Genomic DNA, 15,091 nt, shown 5'->3' with positions numbered 1-15,091 from the left:
GAAATGTGGCCCCCTTGTTCTAGCTCACTCACATTCTATAAAAATTTTTCCATGTTAGCCAAGTAACAGTTTCTTATCAAATTAACATCTCAATCATATCTTTCTTGTCCTCCTATTCACAAGGCTTTGCAAATTGCATTTCCCCAATTTGTCTTCATATTCCCACATTCCAAAGACCACTTACCACCTTAGTTGGTCTTTGTTAGACCCCTTTCTAATATCTCAAACCAGATTACCAGATCTGTGCACCCATATGAGACCTGACAAAGGCCTTACAAATTGGAACCATAACCTCTCTATTTCTGCACATTAAGGTCTGCTTTGTCTGCATGGTCATCATAATTTGATATGATGACTTCCCAACTTGTGCACTGTAACCCCTCAACTTCAGGTCCTTGTAGAGTACTACTCCCAGATCTCTTGTCATCTCATATCCACACAAAATTTCCCCATCAAGTGCATTTCCATTGTTGCCTACCAAATTTCAGAACCTTACACTTTGCAACATTTAACTGATAGATCCATTCCCAACTATACAATCCATATAAATCCTCCTGTAATGCTACAACATCTGCTTGAGTCTGCATTTTTCTCCATAGTTTTAAATCATCTTCAAGCATTGTACATCTCCAGTTAAACTTCTCCCAATATCATTAATATACAAGTTAAACAACAAGTTAGGCACATCACTGTTGACTTTCCTCTTTCGGGATACTACATCCTCATACACAATGGCATTAGCTGTCTTGTTCATGTACTTCTCATATCCAAAGCATAAATCTTCTTGCTGATTCTCCCTCCATGAAAACAGACCTTGTGGCCTCTCATTAACCACAACTCTAATACTATAATCTTTATACATTACTATTCTTGAGTCATTTATCACCTCTTTTTCTCTACTTTCCTTCATTCTATTCTTTTACACTCTTTCATTCTTTTCCATGAAATGTCCAATATCACTACACATATCATCATCATTTTGTTTCTCGTTCTGTAACTTGTTCTTTAAATGATGCATTTCAGCAATTTCACTATCTGTTGCTCCTACAGTCTTGCTCCCTCTTATACCATTCCTTTCTTTTGCTTCTGTTTCCTCATTCCTGCTTACAATCACTTTCATAATATTGTTTATGTTTCTTCATTTGTATATATTCTTTCACTGTCATAGTCTTTTGCACCCACATTTATGCTAGCTTTAATTTCATCAGTCTGTTTTGCATTTGCTGATAGCTCCTAGTCCCACAAAATATAGCAACAAACCCATACTCTCATCTTGTGTTTAGTCTCACTATAAACAACTCTTTCACATTTTTGCCACATGTGCATGCTGCACTCATGACTTTGAACGATTCACAAAAAATGTACCTTGTTAATTACATTTGATGAGCCTCTGTAGCTCAGTCAGTATAGACAAAGCCCTTTGGTCGGAAAGACCTGGGTTCGATTCCTGTCAGTGACATGAGGAACTTTACCTGGTCTCTTTCAACAAAAAGTGAGTTAGCTGATCTCATACAGAGGTAGGGTTTTTTCATTGGGAAACCCCGGGGTTTTTTCATCCCCCAGAACAGGCAAATTAGCCCCGTGAACACACATAGATTACAGTCAGGAATACTTAATATAAGCCATGGGCTTGATTCGTCACTATGCCAGTCCTGACCTCAGATAAAATTAGTGGAGATTGAGATGGTGCCGTACTTCCCTGTACAACGGCCTCATGGCTGAAGTATCATCATATGCTAAATAAATAAATTATATTTGATCTTAATATGGTATGGTGTTCAAATCTCATTCATACTGTTGTTTGTTTAGTTTAAGGCAAGCTTCAAAATTGATTAAAAAATTGTAAATAACAAACCCACAAAGTCACACTCACGTAATCGTCAGTAACAAACCCACAATCATGCAGTTACATTAAGCTATCCAAAATAATCAGTATTCTATTAAAATGCAGTCATTATCATCAATTACTACACAAAATAGTACTAATCTTTTTTGGAACTCTTTACCAAAGGTCTGGTACATTGCTGCCCTTATTTTAAATATAATTCATGCAGCATCACCTTTCATCTCTGCTAATGCTCTTCTTCCAGTCCTTTAAAATAAAAAAATGAAACTTGGCTCGTCTGTTGACCTTTCTTCATTGAAATTAACTTGTCTGCTTTTAAGCATCAATAGCAGATGTGATTTTCATTGTTTTTGTTTGTATTACTGTAGTTTGTTACTCTAGGCAGTATAAAAATGAGCATTGTTGTCAGGGTATTGACAAAAACTTAAAAATTTTGACACCATTAAATTCGGTTGTTTTATGAAGGTCTCATGTTCCTCTTTACATTTTCTCTCATACTACATTCCTGTTTAATATAAGAGTTGTGTGTCTTTATTCTAATTCATAGGTATATATATCCAGAGCATGATCAGGCATACGTATGCCTCCAGAGCATGATTAATATATGGATTTTGTGTTCTTTCTTGACATCTATTGTACATCTGGTTTCACATACATATGGAAAGTTACACATACATTTAATTTAGTATACTTCTGGTTGTGAGGTGGGACATGCTGAATAAATATTTTAATTCTATAGGAGGTTTTAAAGGCAATTTTGATGTTGTACTTTCTTAAAATTTCAACTTATTTTTTCAGATGGATATCTGATTCCATTAATACGCATTATAGATATAGCTTTGCTGAAATTCTGTGGTTGTTTGGGTATGTTATCTTTTTTCTTGCTATATTATCAGTTTTCTTTTTTTTATTACATCCATTTCTTAAAAGTGGAATTTAATCCATTGTAACTCTGCTCCTTTTTCATTGGAATAAATTATTACCCGGCTTCTCTTTTTCAGGGTATTTGCTATCCCTAGTTTTGTTGGGTTGTGATTGGAGTCTGTATACACATATAGACTGGTGTGCATAGGTTTGCAATATATACTAGAGACAGCCCAGCAAAAGGAGGGTTACGAGTATATCCAAGAATGGGAGATACTAAGACAAGGAGTGATGAAAGCTTGGTCCACCTTTGCTGCGAGTTGCCAACAGATGTACCACTTTGCCTCAGTCCTGAAGATATTTTCAGGCTCAAACTTTGTTTGCCTGCACTTGGATAAAGGATTAAACTAAATTTATTATAGTCTAAGTGCAAAATAAACTTCCAACAAGAATGATAAGGTTTGATTTGCTATTTCTGTCAAGAATTGTATGTGCTTGTATTGTTTGCTTAAATGGCAGAGGAAACCTACAACCAAATTACAAATACATCTACACACCTAAACCAAATCTTGGGTGTTAAATTTGCAAATACAAGAGACTTCTGCTTAAAGGTTTCCATAATGAAGTATGTGATTAATGGAAGACAGTGATCAATCCATGCAATCCCTTCTTTTTGAAGGTAGAAGTCATTTTACCATATGGAGAGTGAAAGGAGAATAAAATAGTACCATTGCATAAGGAGGTGGTAGAATGGAGGTATCAAACTATAGGCTGTTTGTATTTCTTCTGTAGTTGTTAAGATTTTGGAGAAATTGGTAAGAACTTGTATACAGAATTGGGCAGATGAATAATATTATTTATTCAGGTCAACATGGATTTGTTAACCACCTTACTGGCCATTATGGATCAAATACTCATCCTGATACGCTTCATATCATCATATATATCAATGTAATATCAATGGTATTACAACTTCGCATCCATGATAACTTTGACGTCTATAGACGTTGTGGCCAGTAGCGTGGTTAAAGGGTGCTCTTGTTTTAGTAATCTGGTTACCTTTTCTGCACAGTTAGCCTAGTGGCTATGCGCTTCACAACCATATGCCTGGGGAAAGGAGTGTCCAAGGTTCGATTCCCGTCAATAACATGAGGAACTTAAGGATCTTCCTCAGCCATAGCGAAGTTAGCCAATCTTGGGCATGGACAGCAGGGTTTTTCTCCCTAGTTTATCTGGGGTTTTTCATCCTGAAAGCAGGCAAACCGGCCCTGTGAACACGTACGGATATACAGTCATGAATATCGCCCTTTGGAAGATGCAGCAGAGGAGTGATGAACCAGCTGCATTAATACATCAGTAACCCCTCGTTAGGAGGGGACTCAACTGTCCTAGACGGATGAGAAGGATAGGATAGGACAGGTTACCTTTTACAATATAGTAACAAGAGCAGTGGATGAAGAAGGTAAGGCATACTCTGCCATTTTTTTGGATTTTTCCTAGCCATTTGACAGGGTGCCACATGACAAGTTAATTTTTAAGTTGCAACATATAGGTTTGGATATCAGGTTATTGGATGGGATTGGTAATTAGCTCTCTGATAGATATCAGAGTTGTATATGGGGGAAGCAGTAATGTGGAGTAGCAAGGTTACAAGTGGAGGTGGAGTTCTGCAGGGTTCAGTCCTGAGATCACTGCTGTTCAATCTGTCAGTGATATTGTCACAGGACCACAGGGATATGCTCAATTGTTTGCAGGTGATGTGAAGTTTGGGAGGGTTATTAGTAATAGTACTGAGGTTTGGGCTCTTCAAGAGGATTTGAATAAGCTGGAAGGGTTGGCAAAGGTATGGGGATGCCAGTTTAATGCAACTAAATGTAAGGTTTTAAATTTTGGGATCCACAGATGGGATGCTTCACACTTACTTGGTGGAGTTATACTAGAAGAAATGGAGGAAGCAAGGGATCTTTGGGTGATTGTGGATAGAGATTTAAAATTCTGAGGTCATGTTGCAAAGGCTGTGAAGATATCTCAGTGAAGTGTAGCAATGTTGAGGAAAACATTGACCATCAGAGATAAACGTGTGCTGGTTCCATTGTATAAAGCTTTGATCAGACCACATCTGGATTCCTGTGCTCAGATCTGGTCACTGGGATTTGAAGGGTATGAAGTAACCATGGAGAGGGTGCAGAGACAGATAACAAAAATGATGCCAGACACTACAATGTTAATTATAAGGATAGACTGATGCATGTGAAGTGCAGAGTTTGGTGGATAGAGGGCAAAGGGGGCTAAAGAGGCTAAAACTGAGGAGAGAATGAGGAAAAGGAACAAGGATGAGAGACCATCCCTGGGAGTTGCAAAAGGAGATGGTGAATAAAAGGTAAGAAGCAAGTTTTTTGCATGGAGAATGGTAGGAGAATGGAATGCAATGCCTTAGAGGGTGGTGAATGTGCAGACTCTGGATGATTTTATGGAGTTGTATGATAGACTTTGTGTTGACTAGCATTGACCTCCCACAATGTGTCTTGTGACTCCATGGAGATGAGAAAAATAATAATAATATGCAACCAGAGCAGAGCACCATGGGCAAAGAGGACTGTAATTTCAGGCAGAAATTTGTTTCCTAAAAGGAGAATTGTGTCATTGATAGGGACATTGGTAAAGAAGGCAGTAATGTCAAAGCTAAGAGATATTGATTATCTAAAGAAACATACTCTTTAATTATCCTGATAAAATGTTGACTATTTTTAATTTTAATGTAGAAGTGGAAAAGATCTACCAACTCCTTTGGTATGACTGCTAATACTTTGTTAGGTAACATCCAGGACTGTCAATTCTGCTACTAGTCTCAGTGATATTTTTGTGGATTTTGGGAACCTGTAGATTCTTGGTGATCTTCAATAGTGCATCATTAATTTTTTTTCATACCCTCAAAAAAGCCAAGCATTAACCTCTTTCAGTATTTTTTTTAAATTTGGTTTCTGATTCTTTTTTGTGGTATTGGTTGACAGCTGTGTAAATATTAGTATTGGAGACCCAAGTAACTTTTTTTTTTTTTTTTCCAGGTAATCTTTTCTGTTTAACACAACTGTTAAAACAAAGGAAAAATACACAAATAGTTAGATGACTGCTATGGATTCCCTTCTTTTTACTCCTCTTGCAAATTTCTACACTGAGTTAGTTTTTCATTAGGAATACCTACCTAATAACATATTGGTCCACCTCTCTGTGCAATCACAGCTTGCAGTCATCTTGTGTAATCTAGAAACAGATTCCACAAGGTGTCGAATTCTCTCCATGTGTAACTTGACCCATATCTGCTGCAGAAACTCCATCAATTCATGCTCATTCCATTGAGGAGTTCTCACACCCTGTTCTAGCATGTCCCACACATGTTCAATTGGGTTACAATCAAGGGAGTCTGGGGGGACAAGGCAGTGTGGTGAATTCTTTGTCATGTTCCTCCTACCACTCAGTAGTAGTAGTAGTAGTATGAGCCCACTGACAAGGTGCATTGTCCTATTGAATGATGGCACTGTGGTCAGAGTTATCCTCCTGTAGATATAGAAGGAGATGATCAGCTAACAGATCCCTGTAGCATTCAGTTTTTGTGGGATGATAACCAACTGAGGGCATGCCAGCAAAAAGCTCCCCAGACCATAAGACCACCTCCACCAGCCTGTTGAACCCCAACTGTACAACCAGGGGGGGGGGGGGGGTCTTCATGCTTTTATGCTAAATGCAAACCCAACCATCAGTAGTGCAGCAGGAAACAGGAGTCATCACTCCAGACCACCTTCTTCCCTCTATCGAGGTTCCATTGCCAATGTTCCTTGGCCCTATATTGGCCCATGTGAGGTGTTGTTTGCAATGCCTGGCGATCATCATGGATACCCTTGTTGGCCTCTTGCTGTGGAACCCCAGGTGAATTCCTTATAGTGCATGTGGAAATGGATCAAATTTCCCCACTGTTGTACTTGTAGGTGAGCTGTGTGACTGTTGCTCGTCATTGCTGAAATACAAGTCATGATGCCCAATGCTCACTTCTAGGATCAACTACATGTGACTGACCAACCAATGGGAGTCCCTCTGCTGAATTTCTGTTCATTATTAATCCATTCTTGTTGCTCTTGTACTACTCTATTAAGAATATACCTATAAGTTTGGCTGTTTCCGAAAACTGGCACCTGCCCTCCAGACTTCATTGATCTGCCTGCTGTCAAATTGGCTTACATCACCATGTTTCCCCATTACTGGCAGATGTTTACTGATTATGTATAGAGGATAGGTGTGCCCATTTATAATAGCTGCACATAATGTTGATATCACGTGGTACATAAACTTGCTTACTTGCCATATTAAAAAATCTAGCACTGTCATTCATTCACATGGTTTCTCTACCAAATCAGTGACTTCCTTAATGACATCTGGAAATCATTGGTTATGTGTCTTAACATATCTAACTTTAGCTTTTCACCTGCTCACCTTTAATACAGTGCTAGCTCTTCTTGCTTCAATTGTTAATACTGTAACAGTTTCTTTCAGAGTTTTTTTATTATTTTTTTAATGATAATTTGTAATTCTCTTGTCATCTTTATGTTTAATTCACCCTGAAGAAGCCACTCGTGCCTTTTGGGCCGTGTGGCTTCTTCGGGGTGAAGAAGCCACCGAATGTTACTGTTGTAAATCACAACAGTAATATTTGGAGCTGAAAGATGAGAGTTGAGAGTTTCACAAGAAGGCATTTATAAATCACAACAGTAATATTTGGAGCTGAAAGATGAGAGTTGAGAGTTTCACAAGAAGGCATTTATAAATCACAACAGTAATATTTGGAGCTAAAAGATAAGTCATATTTTGAAAATAAGTCATATTGAATTTGTTTTTTAGGGTTTAAATTTTTTTTATGCATTCTTGTTTGATTTTAAAAGTTCTTGCGTAATTATTAGAGGGGGAAAATCTAGCTTCTATTATATATTATTCCTTATAGCACTAATACTGAGTATGACAATGGCAGATGAATTTACTATGCAGGATTTTGTTTGCTACGGTGTGTATGTGTGTGTGTGTGTGTGTGTGTGTGAGAGAGAGAGAGAGAGAGAGAGAGATTCATTGTAAAGAGCGTAAGATTTCTGAAAGAACAGTGGGACTTGTGAATGCACATGTAGGTAGTATTTTTTGAAACTGTGTGCCATCAGAATTGAATGACAAAAGGTAAGAAAATGTGAGTGAGGATGTGTGTGTGTGTGTGTGTGTGTGTGTGTGAGAGAGAGAGAGATTCATTGTAAAGAGCGTAAGATTTCTGAAAGAACAGTGGGACTTGTGAATGCACATGTAGGTAGTATTTTTTGAAACTGTGTGCCATCAGAATTGAATGACAAAAGGTAAGAAAATGTGAGTGAGGATGTTACTGAGGTTGCTGTTGAAAGTAAAGTAGTGGAAGCAGTGCAGTTCTAAAGTGTTAGCATGAAAGAAACAATGAAAGATAGAGAGAGAAGAGATGGATGCTAATGATGCAGTCCTTCACAGAATAAAATGGCAGATAGAATAGTTGGAGAAATGCCTGAGGCATTTCTCAGAGTGTGTGTGTGTGTGTGTGTGTGTGTGTGTGTGTGTGTGTGTGTGTGTGTGTACACACACCATTTGTCCAAAAAGAAAATAAAACACAGGCCAGGTATAATGATTCAAATCATTTACTCACAATGTACTCTCACTCAGCTTCGATACAGCGTTTGGCATGGTCAATTAATTCATTAAATGAGTTTTTTATATCAGTTTTTGGGATACTTTGCGGATTGTGGTTACTGCCACTCGAACATTTTTAATGGTGTCGTATCGCTTTCCTTTCATTGGCAAATGAAGTCGGGGGAAGAGAAAGAAGTCACAGGGTGCTAAATCTGGTCAATACGGTGAGTGATTCAACACACAAACTTGGTTTTTGCTCAAAAACTGTTTCACAGTGTTCGAACGATGAGATGGTGCATTATCGTGCAAAAGTGACCAGCTGCCTGGATCACGATATTCATGCCGTATGCAATGAATTCTTGTTATCAGTTGCTTCAGAACGTTGAGATAAAACTCACCATTGACCATTTGGTCAGGTGGAATGAATTCTTTGTGGATACTGCCCTTGGAATCGTAGAAACAAATCAGCATCGTCTTTACTTTTAACTTCTCCAAGCGACTTTTTTTCAGATGCCCCTCTTCTGGTGGTCTCCCTTTTTGTCACCAGTAACAATCGTTTCAAGGAAGTTCAAGTCCTTACGAGTTGGTTTTAATGAGGTCCTTGCAGTGTTCAATTCGATACATTTTTTGGTCATCGGTCAACTTATGGAGAACAAATCGCGAATTCAATTTATGAAGGCCCAAACTCTCAGTCAAAATGTTGTGCACAGTTGATTTTGAAATCCCTAGTTCATCTTCAATCAATCTCATGGACAATTTCAGGTTTTCTTTGATGAAATCACACACTTTTTAGATGTTAACTTCACTCAGTCCAGTTTTGGATGGCCCAGCTTTTCATCGTCCTCAAGCATCTCACGATCACTTTGAAATTGCTTAAACCACTTGTAAACGTGAGCACGGGATAAGCATTCGTCACCATATGCTTTTTGGAGCATTTGATGCATTTTGGTAAAACTTTTACCAAGTTTAACACAAAAGTCAATCACAGCTCTCTGTTTTAAACTCATTAAACTCAATTTTCGGCCGTTCATCAAAACACACTGTCACTCTTGGTATTATAACTCAGCTTCTAATGAAACAAATGTTATAAACAGTTGACACCACACTAATGAACGTGCTGCTTTCGACAAGAAAAAGATACAACAGATGGCGCCACTAGTTTCTTCTATTTTCAAAAAGTTCCGTTTGTTTTGGACATAGGGTGTGTGTGTGTGTGTGTGTGTGTGTGTGTGTGTGTGTGTGTGTGTGTGTGTGTGTGTGTGTGTGTGTGTATCTGATCCAAACGTAAAAGGCCCACAAGACCTATAGCACATTAGAGCCATGTGTGGACAAGAGGAATAGAAGAGAGGTGTCTGTTCACATTTTGCTTGAACAGCTGAGGGTTATAATCTTTGGGGAAGGCAGAGTGGGGGAGATACTGTTCCAAAGGCCACAAGTAGATGGAATGAAAAAAAAAAAAGAGGCAGTGAAATTGGTTTGGGGAGTTTCAAGACGGACTGTAAAAGGGTGTTGGTCAGCAGTGGCTTTTGTTTTGTTTTTGGAGGAATAATAGTGGCCATTTCAGCAGAGCAGTGTCTATGAAAGTATCTGTAGAAGAGACACAAGGCAGAAACTGAACTTTTATGAGAGAGGGATGGAAGTGGGTTTTTGAGAGAGAGATCATTAATTAGCCAGTGGTGAGTGGTATGGTAGAGAAGTGAAAGAAAGGAGAGGTGTGAGGGAAAATAAAATCGAGTATGAGAATGTCAGTGTGAGGTTGTTGTTGAAAGTAAAGTAGTGGAAGCAAGTGAGGATGAACAAGCTTTAAGTGATAGCATGAAAGAAACAGTGGAAAATGAAGAGAGAGTGACAAGATGTTAATCACAGAGCTTGCATGGAGTCCTTCACAAAAAAAAAAAAAAAAAAAAAAAAAAAAAACAGATAGAATAGTTGGAGAATTATAATGATCTTTTTTTATTTATTTTTATTTTTTTTGATAATAGGAGTGCTTGAGAAGAATGTGATGAAATTGTATATCCTTTCAGCAAACATTTAAGTATGTTAGTGAGTCTCTTAGGATGCAGTGAGGAAAAGTAAAGAGATGGTTATTTTTACAGATGCAAATGATCTGACAAGTGGCAAAGAGTTGCTGGGAAATCAGAAGAGTACAAGAAAATAAGGAGAAAATAGTTACTGTAAGTCTGCTGTTGTGGTATGATAGAGGGGTGTTGTGAAGAAGGGCCATGATTGCAAATATATTAATGTGGTGGTTGTGCAAGAACAATGATGTAGAGTTTGTGGATGTTTGAAGTGAGTTTATTAGATTATAAGACTTACATAGTTGTATTTGAATGGATTTGAAGAAATTTTCATTGCGAATTCAGAGTCAAGGAAACTAGAGTTCTTAGAAGGAACACAGGTGTTTATGCACAAGCACAGAGGCATCTTGAGGCAAATGAATGGGAAAATGATCAAATGATGCTGAATGGAATTCCTCAGGTACCAAAATTGAGTGAAATAGTCTCATCAGTGAGACCTCAATAAAGGTCGAAACCAGTCTGGTTAGTGACCATTCCCATAACGCATAGTGTTATACCTATTTGAAAGGAAACATGCTTTGCATTATGGAATATTAAGGCAATTGATGTGAAGACAAGCCTCTATATGCAAGTAGACTACTTGTGATGACACACACATAAAGATTAAAACAGGAATATAATTTCTTGTCAAGTATAATATACTGTTCATGTTGTTTCCTAAATTACTATTAGTTGTACTTGGAAAAAATATTGTGAGAATGACTGCTCCAAACAGAGGTGGATAAATAAAAGAGGAGGAGGATGAGAGGTTGCTTCTGTTAGTTTGAAGCTGAAGTGTATAAGGATAATATTGATCAGCAGCTGCTTTATGTTTTTACGTACTTTGAGGAATGGAGCAGTATCCATGAAACTACCTATAGAAAAGTCATGATTCAGAAACAGTATGCATTGTGAGAAAGTGATTGGAGCAAATGTATGACAGAGAGATGGAGAGAGTATCATCTATTAAACATACTGCCTTCTTTTGGTTAACATCCAAGTATTTTTAAGGAAAGTTTTTGATGCACCACTGAATGTGAGAATGGCCTTTTGTGATAGATGAATTTATATGATGTTAGGAGTTATGTAGCTAAGAGATAGTGTCTCTCTTGTTTTTTGAGACTAAGAAGGCTGTAGATGTGATGTTTGTGCTAGGAAAGACCAGAAATGTAAGTCAGCTCAAAAAGAGAAATCTGATTTTGATTGAGGATATTAAAATGAGCTACATATTTGTGTGTATTTCCATTCACAAAATGAGCAACAGATTTAGCATTAACATACTGGCAGACTACCAATAGATATAAACATTTATTTAAAGTTGATATGAACATATATCAGTTTTTGTGGATGTTTAGTCACTGCCACTTTCACATTAGATCAATATTCCAAATCAGTCTATTGTTAGACTGATTTGGAATATCCATTTGGAATTCCTTTAATTATTTTATGGTAGGTTTCCCCATTCTGCTCTTTGCTACTTCATGAAAAAAGTACAAATAATCTGACCCCAGTCTGATAATTATAAACGCTTAAAATAAAGTTTACTTAAAAAAAGTTTACTTATTTAAAATTTATTTAAACTACTTCTGATATTTCTTCTTTCAGGATTATATTCAGTTAATTCAGAAACTACCAAATGAAAACCATCCTTCTTATTTTAATCTTCCTGCAAATATTGAACGTTCAGCCCAGCGTATCGTGAGCAACCAAGTTATAACTCAGCTAAAACTATTATTGCATCCTGCAGAAGTAGCCCAAAAATTTGATATTAATAAATGGAACAATGAACTATCGCCTATCTTAGTATTGTGGAAAAAGCTGAATCAGGTAAGTATAATCAAAAGAAAAGTAAATTGAAATTGTAGTAGTCCTCCTGAAATTGTTGTTGTCGTTATTTTTTTTCCCTGCAACTACTAAACATTAATTGTCACTGTTAATCAAAAAATAATTGTTAATGTTTTCTGAGCATGCATGCCATAATTGTATATTTCAGAAAATTTTTTCCCATAATATTGAATGGGATGTAAATCAGAGTAAATTACTGTGTGAAACAATGTAAAGAAACATTGTGCATTTGAAAGTAAACAATGAGAACTACTGAAAAGTGCTACTCATGTCAGATAAGCATATTGCTATTACAAAAAAATAAAATAAATAATAAAATAAAACTATTCAAAAATTCAATATAGGAAACTATCCAGTGTAAAAAACTCTGCAAGCAGACTCTACAAATATATATATTGAAAGAGCCAGATGCACAATCTAAGAATGCTGATTTTAAATCTCTCTCTCTCCCACCCTGTCTTTTTTTTTTTTTGTCACTTTACCTACTGAATAATTATGTATTAATAACCTGTTTTTGTTATGATGAGTATATAGAATTTAAACAAGAAGGATAGGAACAGATGACTTACTCCATAGATCATCTGGTTTGACTGAAAGCAATCAGAAAGTGTAATATTGTATCAGTTTTCTCTGACAGGGGGAAACAGCATTCAACCCAGCTTGGGGATTTTGTTTATTTAAAGACACACACACACATATTCGATCTAATCATACCTTCCAAGTCCTAGTAGAAACTCTTTCCTGACCATTTATCCAAGAGGAGAAAGTCCCACAAAGTTCTGTGTTAAGTGTCTGCTATTTACTGTCAGAATAAGCATTAGAACTGACCAGCTTCTTACATGTGCAAGGATTGCTCTTTTTTGAGAGCACTTTTGCAGAAAGAAGTTACAGCCAGCACATTCTTTGCTCTGTCTACACTGAGCACTTATACTTATCTGATTGAGACTCAGTTATTATTATTATTATTATGTGACACTTCCAAAGAGTCCAAAGACTCATCAAGGGAGGACACCTACTCTACAGCTCCATGTAGAGTATGTGTCTCCACCAACTACAACGAACTGCTTCATCTACACCAATGCCATCTACTGCCCACGACTAATATTTTCACAGACAATCACAAACATCCATGCCTGCAGTGGGATTCGAACCCGCAGCCTTTTGGCTAGAGAGAGCGGATAGTGGATACGCTAACCACTCGGTCATCCAGACTCAGTTATGGGTCTCAAGTTTAGCAGTAACAGTGCACTTTGATGGTTGGATCCTTTCCCCCTGTTGGTCAGGTAGAACTGCAAAAACATCTGTTCCTAGTTTTTACATCTAAGCAAATAAATTATCTCTTTCATTTCATTACAAGCAGCTCACTTTACAACATCAATCAGAATAAAATCACTGTCAAATCGTCACTTGTGGGCAAGCATTTATTTTGCCCATGGTGGAAAACTTTTGTATAACTCCCATCAGACTTCCAGACATCCCTCTGAACGTTGAGTCAAAGAACTATTAAAACTCTGGACCTCACTGTAGACAATGATGTGCATGCAGACAGATGCACTCATCGAGTGTATCTGTCTGCATGTATAAGCCGTGTATACCATATACATCCAGTGCTCTCTCTGATCCAACATCTGTTACATCAGATCAGGTGGCTTCAGTTGGACATTTGGCTGTGCTGGATCTCAAGTTTAGATCAAGGGAAATGACTATATACATCACAGATAAGTCAACTCATACTTTGTGACCATCATTGGTTTGCTTATTCCCTATATCAGTTACAGACAGGTCATAAGAAAAATTCTAATATCTCACTGGCAAACATCATAGAATATAGGCACTGCTAAGAACTGTATGAGATAAAACTTCAAATTAATCCTGGAAACTCCAGTTTTTCATTTTGTGACTAGAAACCAGCCAGATTAATACATACTAAGAGATATAACACGTTAACCTTATGGCCTTATTTGCTTTGGCTGTAGTTTCAAACAGTGACAGCAACAATCTGAAATTAAACTTTGGTTATCCAGTCTGCATACATAGGAAGTTGTTCTTTCTCAGCTCTGTATGGAGTTATTGTCATCTTTCACATTTCTTCCTGTTGAGTATCAATAGCATGCTTATATGTCAGTACTGGCTCTGATGTAACATTACATAAGTTGATGTAATAAGATCTTATTTTATTAAAAAATTGTGATACTGACTTATAGTTTATTTTAGATTCAGTTCATCCTAGTTTAGATTTAGTTCATCTTAGTTTAGTTTAGAGGCCTGTGTAGCTCAGTGGAAGTGGTGCTTGCATCCTCTGTGCTTGGTCGCTTGAAGTCAGACTTAAGTTCAAGTATAGTCGCCGAACTGGAGGAACTTTTTCTAAGCCTTTCTTCAACCGATTCCTGAGTTAGTCGATCTTTAGCACGGGCAAACACTTAATACATACCCTCTCTCCAATTTCATTTCAAATCTTAGTATTCTTCTCCAATTTTTTGTAAAATGAACATATCCCCTTGTGATTAGCTCTGCTAATTCATTCAAGAGTGCAAACAATGCCAAATTCTTTCTTAATACCTTTGTTTTTAATATTATTATTATTATTACTATTACACCCTCAATGAAGCAGGTAGACACATTGCTGGACACTCATTCAACTGACAACATATCTGTCATACTGAACCTTAAAATCCTTAACACTCCCTGCATTAACAACATATTCTGGTAATGCATTCCAATCACTGACAACTTTCCATGTAAAAAATTTACTCCTCACACCCATTTTCACCACACTCTTATAATTTCAGTGATA

The 15,091-nt window shown here is 37.1% G+C and overlaps 1 protein-coding gene across 1 annotated transcript in view; it reads left to right on the top strand.

The window, feature by feature from the left end:
• The window catches only part of btv (dynein cytoplasmic heavy chain beethoven), a 1,245,321-nt gene that overhangs the window by 1,174,079 nt on the left and 56,151 nt on the right, over window positions 1-15,091 (top strand). Inside the window, exon 72 of the mRNA XM_090394552.1 lies at window positions 12,058-12,279. Within this exon, the coding sequence (XP_090250678.1) occupies window positions 12,058-12,279 (222 nt within the window). The remainder of the gene's footprint in view (window positions 1-12,057; window positions 12,280-15,091) is intronic.

The sequence above is a fragment of the Typopeltis vanoorti genome, chromosome 6 (assembly GCF_054136105.1).
Source record: "Typopeltis vanoorti isolate ZY-2024b chromosome 6, IOZ_Tvanoo_1.0, whole genome shotgun sequence".
Lineage (NCBI taxonomy): Eukaryota > Metazoa > Arthropoda > Arachnida > Uropygi > Thelyphonidae > Typopeltis > Typopeltis vanoorti.
Note: the sequence above shows the minus strand (reverse complement) of the source record. Positions and strands in the feature narration are given on the sequence as shown.